General features: G+C 44.3%; 1 protein-coding gene across 11 annotated transcripts in view; it reads left to right on the top strand.

Annotated features, from left to right (window-relative positions):
• Positions 1-11,525, top strand: part of nrxn3b (neurexin 3b) — a 321,992-nt gene extending 310,467 nt beyond the window's left edge. For 8 of the 11 annotated variants that reach the window (XM_085245861.1, XM_085245865.1, XM_085245862.1 and 5 more), the window contains one exon: positions 8,966-11,525. In XM_085245861.1, the coding sequence (XP_085101987.1) occupies positions 8,966-9,948 (983 nt within the window). In that variant the 3' untranslated portion in view covers positions 9,949-11,525. Of the gene's footprint in view, positions 1-6,775; positions 7,287-8,965 lie in introns of those variants that run through there. The other 3 variants (XM_085245871.1, XM_085245869.1, XM_085245868.1) reach the window with 2 other exon arrangements.
• The last annotated feature ends 1,476 nt before the right edge of the window (positions 11,526-13,001 follow it).

The following is a 13,001-nucleotide window of genomic DNA, read 5'->3' as shown; positions in this document are numbered from 1 at the left end:
GAAATTATGACCACATTTAGGTCTTATGGCTTTTTGATGTGGCTGGGGGGAAAAAGCCATTTCCTTGCAGCATTTTAGGTGCCTTATCTAGCGTGAGTTGCTTGGGTAAAGGCAGAGATTATTGAAATCGAATGGGCACGCAGCTCACATGTTTCAATTTATTTATTTTTGTATCTCTTCAGACCATTAAAACCTCAAACCCAAGTATTCTCAAAAAAAAAGAAAAGTGAAAGTGCAGTCAAGTGAAGCGCAAGAAGCTTTTGCTGAGAGAACACGGTACCCTCCCCTCATATAGTGGCAACATACACACACTTACGCAAACATACCGTACATCCCATCATGTGGACACAGAAATTCATATCCTCATTCCTCGCCCCCACCTCCCCCTCCGCTTCCAGTCGTATGAACAGTTGTATGACATGATGTTGGGTTTCTTTTCCTTTTTTTCTCGTGTGATGCACATATGAACATCTCTCCTCTGTATCGATTTGGACCCAGCTGCTGGGTTTGTGTTTTTCTTTTCTTTCGTTCTTGTCTTCTTTTTGCTTTCCTTTGGGGCCTGGGAGGGTTGGGTGCGGGCTGCTTTTACTTTCCTTGTTTTGTTGTTGTGGTTGTTTTCAGTTTTCGTTTGCTTTTCTTTTATTATTATCATCACTCTTATCGTTTCTTTGGCGTCCTCCTCATCATCCGTCGTCCATCATCCAAGCAAGGATAGAGCCGCTCCTCCCGTTTTTTGCCTCATCTTGTGCCGCATGAACTTTTGGTGGTTGGAAAAGTCAAAGTTCTCCTCCTCATCAAGTTTTGTGTTTTATTTGTTTATTTTGTGCCATATGGCTTCTAAAGGATCATCCCTCCCCCCACCTCAGCACATTTTCGATACAACATAGGGAAATGAACGGCAACAAAATCTTTTCTTGCCATCATCCTTTTTTGGCCTTGTGCAGGCAACCCCATTCTGTCTCAAGAAAGTTGTGTGTGAGAATGACTCCCCCCTGTCGCCCCTTCCGAGCGTTACCCCGACCCCACCCCCTCCATCCTGTCTCACCCCACCCACCTTCTTTTAGCCTTTCTGCATATACATGTCTGTTTGAATGCAGATGGCATAAAAAGACTTTTATTGCCACAAAGTATATCTGTTTTTCTATTTTATCTGTTGCTCCAAGTAGAAGGCATTTGTGGCATGCACTCTTGTACTGGACTGTACCGCAGCTCTGTAGACTAACCAGTAACCCTCTCCTCCAACCATCCCCTGCTTCAGCGTGGATATGATTGGCGTCCATTTTTACGCTCTGCTTCTTTTTCCCACCCATACGTCCCTCCACTCGGCTTCTACATGTCAGCGTGTGCGTGCTGAGGGGAGGGGGGGGTCTGCCCCCAGCAGCGGCAGCTCCTCCCTCCGAGGCGTCCCGTGTTCGTGCTCGTGCCTGCTGTCTCTGTCAGTGCTCCGTCTGCGTCTGCCAAACCAGCCTGTGTTGTCCGCTGTGCGTGCGTGCTCGTCTTGTGCTTGTGTTGTCTCCGTGTTGAAACCAAAACTGTTGAAACCTCACCTTGCCCCCTGCCCCCTGCCCCCCCCCCCCCCCTTTTAATCCCACGCGGGTTCCACGAGAGGGCCAATAGAGTGAATCCCGTGAGATGACTCACAGTCCTCTGCGTGCATTTACAGAATTGTCGGTTCAAGCTAAAGAAAGCGCCACGTGCAGAAATGCGTGAGTGCTGCGAGATGCTCAGTTTTGGAGGAAGGCAAATAAGTCGATTTATGATTTCATTTCACGGTGATTAACGGCGCCGTGGCTTGTCATTACCGTGCAATCAGAGCAATTTTATGATTAATGTGTCATTATATTGGGGTAATTGATTCAAATGATTTCAATCTATCCGCGAGTGCATTTCAAAATGTTTGATTTGTCCGTACAGCACCTACAAGCTGCCACGAGTCAGGCCTGATGGAACTAGGTTTTAATCTGACTCACGATAGGCCAAATTAAAAAGTCTACCTCCTAATGAGACGAAGCAGTGGATGTGGAAAAATGTCTTTGTCGCAGCAGAACTGTTTTTTTTTTTTTTGTGAGAGCTGCAAAAGCAAAGGTGTGACTAATAACATTAATGATGTCTTTGCTCCACTCTAGCAGTGCCCAAAAGCCATACCAGGCAGGCAGCTTTCATAAATCTTGGAACAGAGCCATCATCATTGTTATTAGTTACACCTCTGTCTCTATGCTGTGTAAAAACGTCTTATTTTAAGTCAAACATGGAGCGTTACGGTGGCTCTATTACAAACCTGCTAGTAAATGTTCATAAAACCTGTAATATGTGAACCTTCCGAGCCCATAAAAAAGACATTTCCACCTATTTGTGAAAGGTTTGATCGACTAATGCCACAATATTTAAACGGGAGCAGTTATTCTGTTCCTTAAGATGCTCGATCTTCATGTTAAATTTCGGCCAAAGTTTCATATACAAATGAACCTGTTTCAAACAGCCTGTTCTCCTATCTGTAATGTCAAAGCAAGTGGATACTAACATGGTCACCCCAGGCACAGAAGCTCCACCCACCTCTTCAAACCTTTTCGAGGGGCAGCCAATCAAAGGAAGGAAGGCGCTTAAACTGCTTGTTTTACCCAGTTTAAGGTAAATAATAGGATTCGATATTTCAAACTATGACCAAGCGGGATCCAAAACATCAGCTGCTTCAAGCTGCTCACTTATATATATTATAACTTTCACAATACCTCTGGATCAGATGACTGCGTTTAATGGGCAAGTCTTCTTATACTGAAACTCATAACTCAGAGAGGATTATCACTGCAGCGTGTGTTAGTTTCATGCACCTGCAACTTTACTGCTTTGGGTCAATTTCACACTCGTCATTAGCGTCGTTTCCAGCTGCAGCATTGGAAAAAAAGGGACAGGCGCTGAGCTCGCTGCTGCAACAAGCTACTGTTAGTGAACACAGTTGCTGTATTGACTTTATAATATGAAGTTATCTTAATTTTTGTCTTCAAGGGGCCAAAAGAGAGTTTAGTGTAGATTCAGGAGATGAGATTCAGTGGATTTTGTACACTTGTTACACCCCTGAAGCACCGCAGCTCCCTAACACACTTACTTTTTGCTGTGCTATAAGAATGACAGACTACCTGCTGAACATTATCGCACAGATAGGTTGTTTGAGCCTTTCTGAGCAACAGCCAGTCCAGGCGTTTTCTATAAGAGACGGCTCTCCTGCAAAATTGTGCAGCAGCAAGCACGCAGTGTAACTGTTGCATGCCACGCTGCAGTCAGCTATGTCATGGGAAGAATGTTTTTCCATAAAAAGGGCATAAATGATCCTGCATGCACTGTTACCCTCTGCCTTTGATCAAGTGCAGCGCAGATCAAACAGATGTAGTGTATTTATAGATGTTTCCTCATCTCGTTTGCCCGGGGTAGATAAAGTCCAGGATCTGGCGTTCAGATTAATCTTAGACTGGAGGCTGGGATGTAATGTTGTGTGATTTCTTCACTGCTGTATATGAAGAGCAAAGTGCAGGGTACGGAATGAAGTATGATAGGGATGGATCACCGAGTTTCCTTGTGGCATCGGCTATGGATTCCGTCAAGCCCCGCCGGGCCGGCTGTCACTTCGACACAGGCCTCGGATCAGTTTAAAGGTTATCCAGCTGACACACGTCTGCCGAGTGTAGAGGTGCAGCCTAATGGCTGTACAGCAAATCGACCAGCTGACAGGGGCGAGTCGCCACGCCTGTTGGAGATGCCAATTTAATACACCGGAATGCGGCCCAGCCACATGATGACGGATTAAGAGCTATCCGCCATGCGCCGCGGCTACACAGGCGAGCACCTTCTTCCGGGGGTGCTTCGCGCATCCATGACAGGACAGACTTCTCCATCGGAGCTGTGAACGGAACATCGCTTAATGTTTAGAAGAGAAATGAATGTCCATCAGTGAGAAATTAGGTTTCTTCTGGCAGACGTGTGCGCAGACACGATAAGATAAGTTTAATGGTGAGGTAAAGTGCTTTGAAACGACATGCTTCTAGAAAGCTCCGCCGCTGCACGGTACACCCTTATAATCCCTGGCAAGTGTATCCACGCTGAGAATCTGTGTGCTGCTGGCCTTCTGGTAATCAGTTCCCTACCTGTAGTAGGTAGGGATGAATGAATCTGCTACAGCAGGCGTCTGGGCACAATGCTTGCACCACAATGGGATTTCAGGGCCCTAAACCACTGACTCACCCACAATTTGCGTCAAAAATCCCATTCAATCAGTTCATCCGCGGTGCACCGGCTTTTCTGCTTTTATGGCGGAGCGTTGTCAAATCCCTGACACACCGTCAGGATTCATCTCCATTCGGAAGCCTCAGCAAACTTTTTGGATGGACACGGGGATCAAACCAGGGAGCGAGGAGAAGGAAAAGAGTGGGGGGAGAGGAGGAAAGTGAAGAGTAAGTGCTTTCTTGGAAATTTCTGCATCTGTAGCTCTCAAGCTGCTGAGGTAGTCAATCAGCCATTTAGTAGTTACTGTATTTACTTTAATTCCTCTTCAAAAAGCCCGCAAACAGGCATGCAGCCTTTATTACATGGTGGGATGAAAAGAGGAATGGCTTTAATATTGAGTTTGTTTCATATTTTCATTTTAGTAGATGGGTTTCTCTCATTGATGCAAAAGGAGGGAGAGTCAGTAGGCGTGCAGAAACACACTAGTCACAAGTCCTGACTTCCTTTGAGAAACTGGCTGCGGCTCTATCAGAGCGGAGAGTTTTTTGGGGGGGTGGTCTTGCTAGGATGGCAGGGTTTTAGAATAAAATCCCCATCCATCTTGATGAGTTTCGAAAAACAAACGCAATCTGGTTGAGCAAACCCATTAGAAAGCGGCGTGTTTGTCTGCTTCTGAAATGCAGCAAGACGTGCGGCGCTTGTGCAAGAGCTTACAAAGGATTAAAGTGTTTACAAAACATCAAGGTCCTCTGCGCTGACTTTACTAAAACGGGGGGCTTCACTGCAGCGTCTCCCCTCCCATCCGAGTGTTTTGTTGATATAGCACAAAGCTAACAGTAGCCGAAAGCTGTTAGCCAAGAACGGAGTGAGAGGATGCAAACAAGGCCAAGACAACGAGGGCAGAGTTGGATAAATAAAAGCCTCGGATGCAATCGCTTTACTCCGAGACGCTCCTGTTTATTTAACAGGGCAGAGCGGTTTTATGGCTGTTTGCTGGAACGTCACAGGTAGCGGCGACGTAGCGGCTTTCCCCCCCCTTTTTTCAGTGAAAGACGAGAATGGCAGCGATGCAGTGCGAGGCCTCCGCTGAATCATGTCCTATGACATCCTCTGAATCAGGGCCGGAGCAGTGACAGGGACATTCGCATTTTAGATGCCGGCGTGGATAAGGAGCCGTCAATACAGTGTGACAGATGCCATATTTACTCAATAATGCTTCGCTCGCAGAGACAGTGTGCTTAAAAAAAACCAAATGAGGTTTCTGTAAAACAGCCTGCAGAGGATTAACCCAAAGCTGATGTGCAGAGATAAATCCACCACGTGCCCTCTTGTGGAACTGCAGATGCTTATCTGTCAAACGAAGGCTGTCGGTTATGCACGTAACACAAAGCATCTAAACGTCCGACGATCTCTCTCTACCCCGTTCTCTGTATTAATTAGTGAAAGTGCTGGTTATGTACGGTGCACCGTAACTGCTAGTGAATGACTTCTTTACATCAGGAAAATATCCCACAGCCCTTTGCTGGCAGTCACCTTTACTGACCATTGGCCTGCCCCTTCTTAAGCCCCTCCCCCTCCCCCCACCATACCTGTCCCCCCTGGCTTGCTGTATTGTTATTGTATTATTACTCTCCCTAAATGCAACTTACTTAAGCATGCATTAACCCAACTTCTTAGAGTGGAACTAAAACAAACTCCAAAAGAAAGGAAAGAAAGCGTTTGTGTGATTTGCCTCTCTTTCTCTGACGTACATCCAGATTGCACGCCCTGTCCTGTGTTTTAAAAAGAAATACTAACAAGAGAAATGTATTGAGGTAACTAATAATAACCCGCTTATTATTAGTTAAACGAAGGTGGCGACACTTTCCTATAAACTGTCCCCCCCCCTCCCTCTCTCTCTCTTTGTCTGCCTCAGTGTGTGCTTTCTGGTTGTTCATCTTTGATAGTGTGAGAAATTTAATGCCTTTCTTTCTTGCTTGCTAATCTCTCTTTATCTGTTATTTTCCTCCTTTTTTGTACATATATGATAATCCACATATATGTGAACCTCTCTGTTTCTTTTCTGACAATGTTAAATTTAAACTGCTAATTTGTTGCGAATCACAATTGCGATGTTATTTTTATTATGACCCCCCCCCCCCCCTCCTCCTTTTTTAATTAGAACAAAACTTCCTCTTTTCTCTATGAACTAATTAGCGTTTCGTAAACAGCAGAAGGCTCTTAAGATTGGGTATCAAAACCATGCAGCTGCACTGAGATTTTCATAGAGAAAAAAGAGAAGCTGCCTCGAAAAACTGCTAATCCTGGCCCCGATCTGAAAACACTGCTTTCCAAAACTGTTTCCGTGCCGATCTCGAACATCCACCTGTGAAGTTAAGCGCTTGTCTCCGATTGGAAATTGGGATCGAATAGATTAACGAGTCTGAATTCTTTTTTTGTGCATGGCAAAAGAAGTTGCAGCTTAGGGTTTGTAAAACTGTCAGTGTTGAGAGTGCTGTTCTCTTTTGTAGATGGGCATGTATATGCTCATTGTTTGTATATCCCCATCCCTTCCTTACAGCCAAAAGCTCTAATGCCGCCCGACCGCTTCGTGCCGCCTTTACATGGACATGGCAACTGATGTACACGTTCACCCCCATCTATGTCATTTCCTTCCTAGTATGTTCATAGGTCCCACCCCGTCTCACACTCCCTCCTCCCGAAACCCCCTTTACGTAGAGATTCTAAGATATGTACAGTCATCCAATTTGTTCGTAGCTGACGAGCAAGCTAAAGCCGAGCGAACGAGCAAAAAAAAAAAAAAGAAAAGAATGAGAAAAAAAAAGTCATCTAATCCGGCTGTAGATATTTATGGAGAGACTTATCAATCAAAGCAAGAACTATAGATATACTGTTTTCTTTTTTCTAATAAAATGATTCTGAAAAATCCAAAAATAACAACAAAAAAGATCCTGAACAGAATGGTGAAGATTATTTTCATGTCATGATGTGTGGATGTATGTGTTGTTGCCTCCCTGTACCATCCTGTCTAAGAACAAAAGAGAGAAATATATACTTACTTAATCAGAAAATGTTAAAAAGAAACTAACCTAACTTGTCCAAAGGCATTCTTACACAACTTTCTTTTGTAAATTTTTTTTTCTTCCTGCCAAAATCATGCGGGCAATTTGTTGATGTAAGTTGACAAAACTGATGGTATGCTTTCTTCCTTTGAAAACTGTTTCATCTTTTTTTCGTAGGCTTTTTTTCCGAGCTGACTTTGTTTGGTTTTCTTTCTTTCTTTTTTTAATTTTCCTCTTACTAATCCTTTCTCTAAATAGCTCTATCTGTGGCTTTACTTTGTGAATGTTTCTTACGATGTTTGCTCTAACTCTAAACTCTTTTCGTTTGTTTTTTTTGTAATGCCTTAATTATTATTTCTATTTTTTTTTCCTTTTTCATTTTCTGTTGTGTTCTCTTTCTTTTTCTTTATTGTTCCAAAAGGTTTGCATCTCTTTATAGTGCCCTGTTTGTGAGCCTTTGCAATGTACAAACAATCCACCTTGGCAAGAGGATAAGCAGCTTCAATAGACATCTGAATGTTTCAAAGTCTTTGTAGTCGTCCAACAACAGGTTTAACCAATGAAAGGCAAATGACTTTATTATAAAAGAGGCAGACACATGTGGAAGCATGTCTCTGTCTTTTGATCTTACGTGTGAATAATTAATAACGTCCAACTGCTCTTACAAGCTGTTATAAGCCAGCAAACATTCAGGTGTCTCTGAACTGCCCGGTGACTTTGTGCCACTGTGGTAACTGTAGGGGTCAAAAGGCAAGAGGCTAGGGCAAGTAGGGGAGCCCGCTAATGTCGAGGGAAGGACAGGCTCGCTCATCTCCAGCAGCATTTCAGCTGTGACTGCAGCGAGTAGATCAGTCAGCCAGACCTAAACTTGCCTATCAGCTTCCTAAGAGGTGCGAGATATCGTTTTGGGACTTTGGAGACCCTCCAGCCCAAAGACACAACCTCTCATTTTTCATCATTGTGATGCTTTGTGAAGCTTGTTAGTATTTTCCAGCCCGTGTAGGTCAGCAGGGTTAAAAAGCGTCGCTCCGAGCAGCTACGGTATAAGAAACACCTTACAAATAGTTTCTCATTTCAGACTTAGTTAACTTGCTTTCAGGCCCACTGGCTTGCACTTGAATTGCAAAACCAATGCTAATACCCTCTGCTTCTTTTTTATCCACAGAGCACATCTCTCGGTGCTCATAGTTTTAGGCTAAAAAGGATTTACACTTGAAGATAAATGAAACATGCCTCTTAAAAGCCCGGGCTAGTCATTTATGTGCAGATATATGCAGAATTACGAGGTAGAACTAATACGAGGGCCACAAACTCCACAGCATCACAAGTAATTCCCGCTTTCCTATGCAGCAGCAGCTTATATAGGAATTAATTTGAGGCGTCAGTTTAACGTGGCTCACCCTTGTGCATCCCTCAAAGCCTTTTGATGCAATGTATACTTATTTATGGCTGTTGTTTTCTTTCATTTGGGTCTCGTTTGGTTCTGAGTTTCATTGTTTTTGCACTGGTACAGTGTTTTCTGTTTGATTCTTTCTTTCTTTCTCTTCAGTACTTTTGATTCCCTACGTTGAGCTTTGCTTTTTCTACTTTTCGTTTTCCGATTCTTTTTGGTGCTTGACTGCTTCTTGCTTTGCCGATGGAACGCTTTCTGCCGTCTGACTGGCGCTTGTTTCTGTTTCACTTTCCAGGAGGGGAGCTAGTTATCCCCGTGCTAGTCGAGGACCCCATAGACATCCCTTCTGTATCCACCCGTTCTCCCTTCATCCCCCTCCCCCCAACCCTCCGCCCTGTCCTCACCATTATTGAGACCACCAAAGAATCCTTGGCCATGGCCACTGAGGCGGGGGTACCTTGCTTGTCGGACCGAGGCAGCGATGATTGTGATGATGGTGATGGTGGTGATGATGGTGATGATGATGATGATGATGGCATGGTGATTTCGGGGTTTGGCTCTGGCGAAGCTTTCGACTCTAGCCTGCCCCCGACTGACGATGAAGATTTTTACACCACCTTCTCCCTGGTAACAGATAAGATCTTGACCACATCGGCCTATGAAGGCAGCTACAAAGCCCTCGCGCCCAAGTGGGAGGCCAAGGACTTGAGGCCTAGCAAAGCCTCTGAGGCAGGTAGGACTGCACCCACCTCGCCTCTGCCCGACCTCCGGGGCACGCCGCCGGCGGCGGTCCCCTCGGACACGCCACCCAAGCTGCCTGCCGGGAAAATGAACAACCGCGAGGTAAAACCCCCGCAGCCGGACATGGTCCTGGTGTCACTGCCCACGTCCTTCGATCTGGACGGCACCAAGCCACGAGGCCCCTTCATCACCTCGCCCATGCTGCGCACGGTGCCTGCCGCCCTGCCCACGGTGCCCGGCGTGCAGCGGGTGCCCCCGGGGGCCTCGGAGGTGGTCCGGGAATCCAGCAGTACCACGGGCATGGTGGTGGGCATTGTCTCAGCCGCCGCCCTCTGCATCCTCATTCTCCTCTACGCCATGTACAAGTACAGGAACAGGGAGGAGGGTTCCTACCAGGTGGACGAAACACGCAACTACATCAGCAACTCGGCGCAAACCAACGGCGCTGTGGTGAAGGATAAAGCACCCAGCGGCAGCGCCAAAGGCAGCGCCAGTAGCAAGAGACCGAAAGACAAGGACAAGGAATATTATGTATAGAAATCCAGTCATTTCCCGACCCATAAAGCTACAAACTGTTTGGAACAAAGTTAAGAACACTTTGACAGTACCATATTGGCAACTGTGATTTAAAAAGAATCAAATCTCTTTAGAACTCGAGACTTACTGAGTCGCAGAAACATTTACAAAAAAGAACTTTGGCTTATGGAAGCACACTTACTATTGTAAGCATTACTGAGAGACAATGCAGTAACAGCTGCACCGGGACTCAGCGTGGACACTTTTAAGGAGTCCCTGCTGGAGACATCCGGCAGTGTGAATAACATCACTTTAACACCCACACGACCCCAAGTGACTGTCTAAGAGGTGTGTGATCCTTGGAGTTCTGACGACCTTGTCCATTGTAACCCTGTAAAATATGATCACTGTCATTTCGGCCATTCTGAGCATGCATGTGAGGTGTATGTGACGTGGTGCTGGCATCTTGTGTAAGTGAGGGACCTCAAGAAACAATGATTGTTGGGGAAAGTTGGAAGTCAAACCCTGATTTTGCGTTACAAAGCGGTTTCATTAAATGTAGCTTTCATGGATGCGATGTGAGGTAACGTATACGTGTTTCTTGTTTTTCTTTTATTATTTTTTATTTATTCAATCAATCAGTAGTTTGTTTATTTATATATTGAGTTTCACTTTTTTGTTTTCTTTAGTTTGTTTTTCTAAGGATGATGGCCAGTCAGGGTCGACTAGGCAGAGCTCAGCAGGATGTAATACAGTAATGTATTTCAATATTTTTCTCCCCCCGCCCTCACGTCTCAGTTAAGGATTGGACTGCTATGCAGGGCATCCAAATTCTAGACGGCATTCAAGCGTGCAAGAGTGGATCCACCAGGCAAACTGTACAATGTTAATTCTCAGAGTTTCAAACGTCTGATAGCATTTTTCTTCTTTTCCCTTTTCATTTGATTTCTTTTTATTGTTTCGGTCGTTCCTCTGTTTCCTTTTACCGATATGACGCCGTGGCAAAAATGCATTACCATAAAATGTGTCTGATGAAGATGTAATTGTCACAATCTTAACGAAGAAAAACAAACACAGGCTGAAGATTTACTCCGGTGTGATTCTAGCTGTTCAGACGACTGTGTCAAAAACATGTTTACATATTTTATTACATCTAGCCGTCGTGCTTTGCAGGTCAAATGTTGTACAGAAGATTCCAGTTCCTGTTGAGTTATTTTTTATCCTGTTCTTGTATAGATGGACCGTTTGATTTGATTTTTCTGCTGTAGCAACATGACTGGAAAAAGGAAAACAGCAAACAAAACGAAGCATTTTTATTCTTTTGCCTGGAGATGAGAAAGTGATGTGCACAGGAACATTTGTTTAGGCAGGGAACAAATGCTGTTAGACGACAAGTCTGGTCTCCCTGGATGGTGTTTGTCTTCAGTCGCATGAATATTTGACCACCGGAAGCCGTCAGTTGGAGAGAAGACGCCTCCCTCAGATCTTGTCTTAGGGACTCCTCCTTATTCTGAAGTTGCTTTCATCATGTCATTTATTTATTTTTTTATTGGAAATTCAAAAAAAATGAAACGAGAATAAAGACAGATTATGATGGATTTGGAGATCTATTGCTAGAACTTTACTGGCTTACAGATGTTTTTTATTTTGTTCCTTTTTTCTGTCTTTTTTTTTTTTTTACTGTATCGTCTTGTCTGATCAGCTCGTCACTTTTTTGCATTCGATTTTTTTTCTGTCGTTGTATAGCTAATTTCATGTCTCATTTATACGACATTATCTTCCGACAATATGTCGGGTTTTTCTTTTTTAATGTCATTTATTTATTGCTGAAATTATTTGTCCTCTTCTGTTTTCATGCAAATCAGTCGGTGTGTATGTTCACTTTGATTTTTTGTGTTGGTACTTGGCTTTTTCAGCCAGTTTAATTATCGTCTTCTGCTTCTCCTTTTTGACTCCAAACAATTCCCAGAAATAAAAAAGGAAAAAGTTGTTCCCAAACTTATTTTGGGTGGTTAGACTGCAGGATGCTGTCACTCGCTTCGTCCCTGTTGTGCTAAGAAAGACGGGAGACGACGCTGAAAGAGGATGGAGATAGATTCTATCTGAGGCCATTCGCCGAAGCGCAGTTTCTCATCCATTTGTTATCACTTCGCTGATTTCCTTTTATACCAAAAAGTGGCACCATTTCTATTCAAATGAAGTCCGGAGCGGAGCAGCTCAACGTTATCATTTACCTATAGATGATTATGCAAATTCATACACTGCTCATTGATGCAACAAGAGAAAAAGGGATGAGGGGAGAGAATGATTATTAGAGGGTCCAGAGTCTTCACAACACTAGAGGAATGGCTTTGGGTTTTAGAGTTGAGTCTTTGTGAGAGCGCGCAGCCAAATGAGATTCTTCACGACCATATGGCCGGGTTATGAGCTACTCAATGGCGGCAGCACCTGCTTTCCCAGCTCGTTTTTACACTGTCCATATTTCGTGCAAATGGGCCTTCACAGAGCTGGTCATTAACTTGCAATAGCCCATTGATGTAGGATATCAGAGTGCCGTGTGTGAGTATATCCAGCTCACACAATGACTACATATTAACTCATTCATCCTCCCAGGCTATGGGAACAAGGAGGCCAGCAGGGGTTTCGTTCAGCTGAAGGAGGAGTGCCTTTTTTATTATTATTATTATTATTATTATTATTTATATATTCAGAGGCAGAGGGATTCTTCTTTTCAGTCCTCCGCCAAAAATCAGAGGAAATTTGCTCTGCATAAGTCAACACAAAAAGTTAATGCGCAAGCAAACGGCATTCATTTTAACAAGCAGCGACATTCACTCCTCACTTCATCCTGCTGCCAAAAGGCGAGCGGCAAAATCACCGTGAGAAGGGCGCCACTCGTATAACAAACCCCATTCGGCTCAGTTCGCCTCAGCTTTACGGTGCACGCTGGTGTTTTGCACTCTCACTGCTCTCGTATTTAAAACATTGCAAGCAGCTGATCTTTGCAAAAAACTGTCAAACGACAAAGGTTCAAGGTTCTTTATTTGTCACATGCATAGTTATACAAGTATAAC

This window comes from Mchenga conophoros, linkage group LG15 (assembly GCF_057382185.1).
Source record: "Mchenga conophoros isolate Kocher_MC1m ecotype Shallow Benthic linkage group LG15, M_conophoros_male_GT1.1, whole genome shotgun sequence".
Taxonomy (NCBI): Eukaryota; Metazoa; Chordata; class Actinopteri; order Cichliformes; family Cichlidae; genus Mchenga; species Mchenga conophoros.
This window is presented reverse-complemented; position numbering and strand designations above follow the sequence as displayed.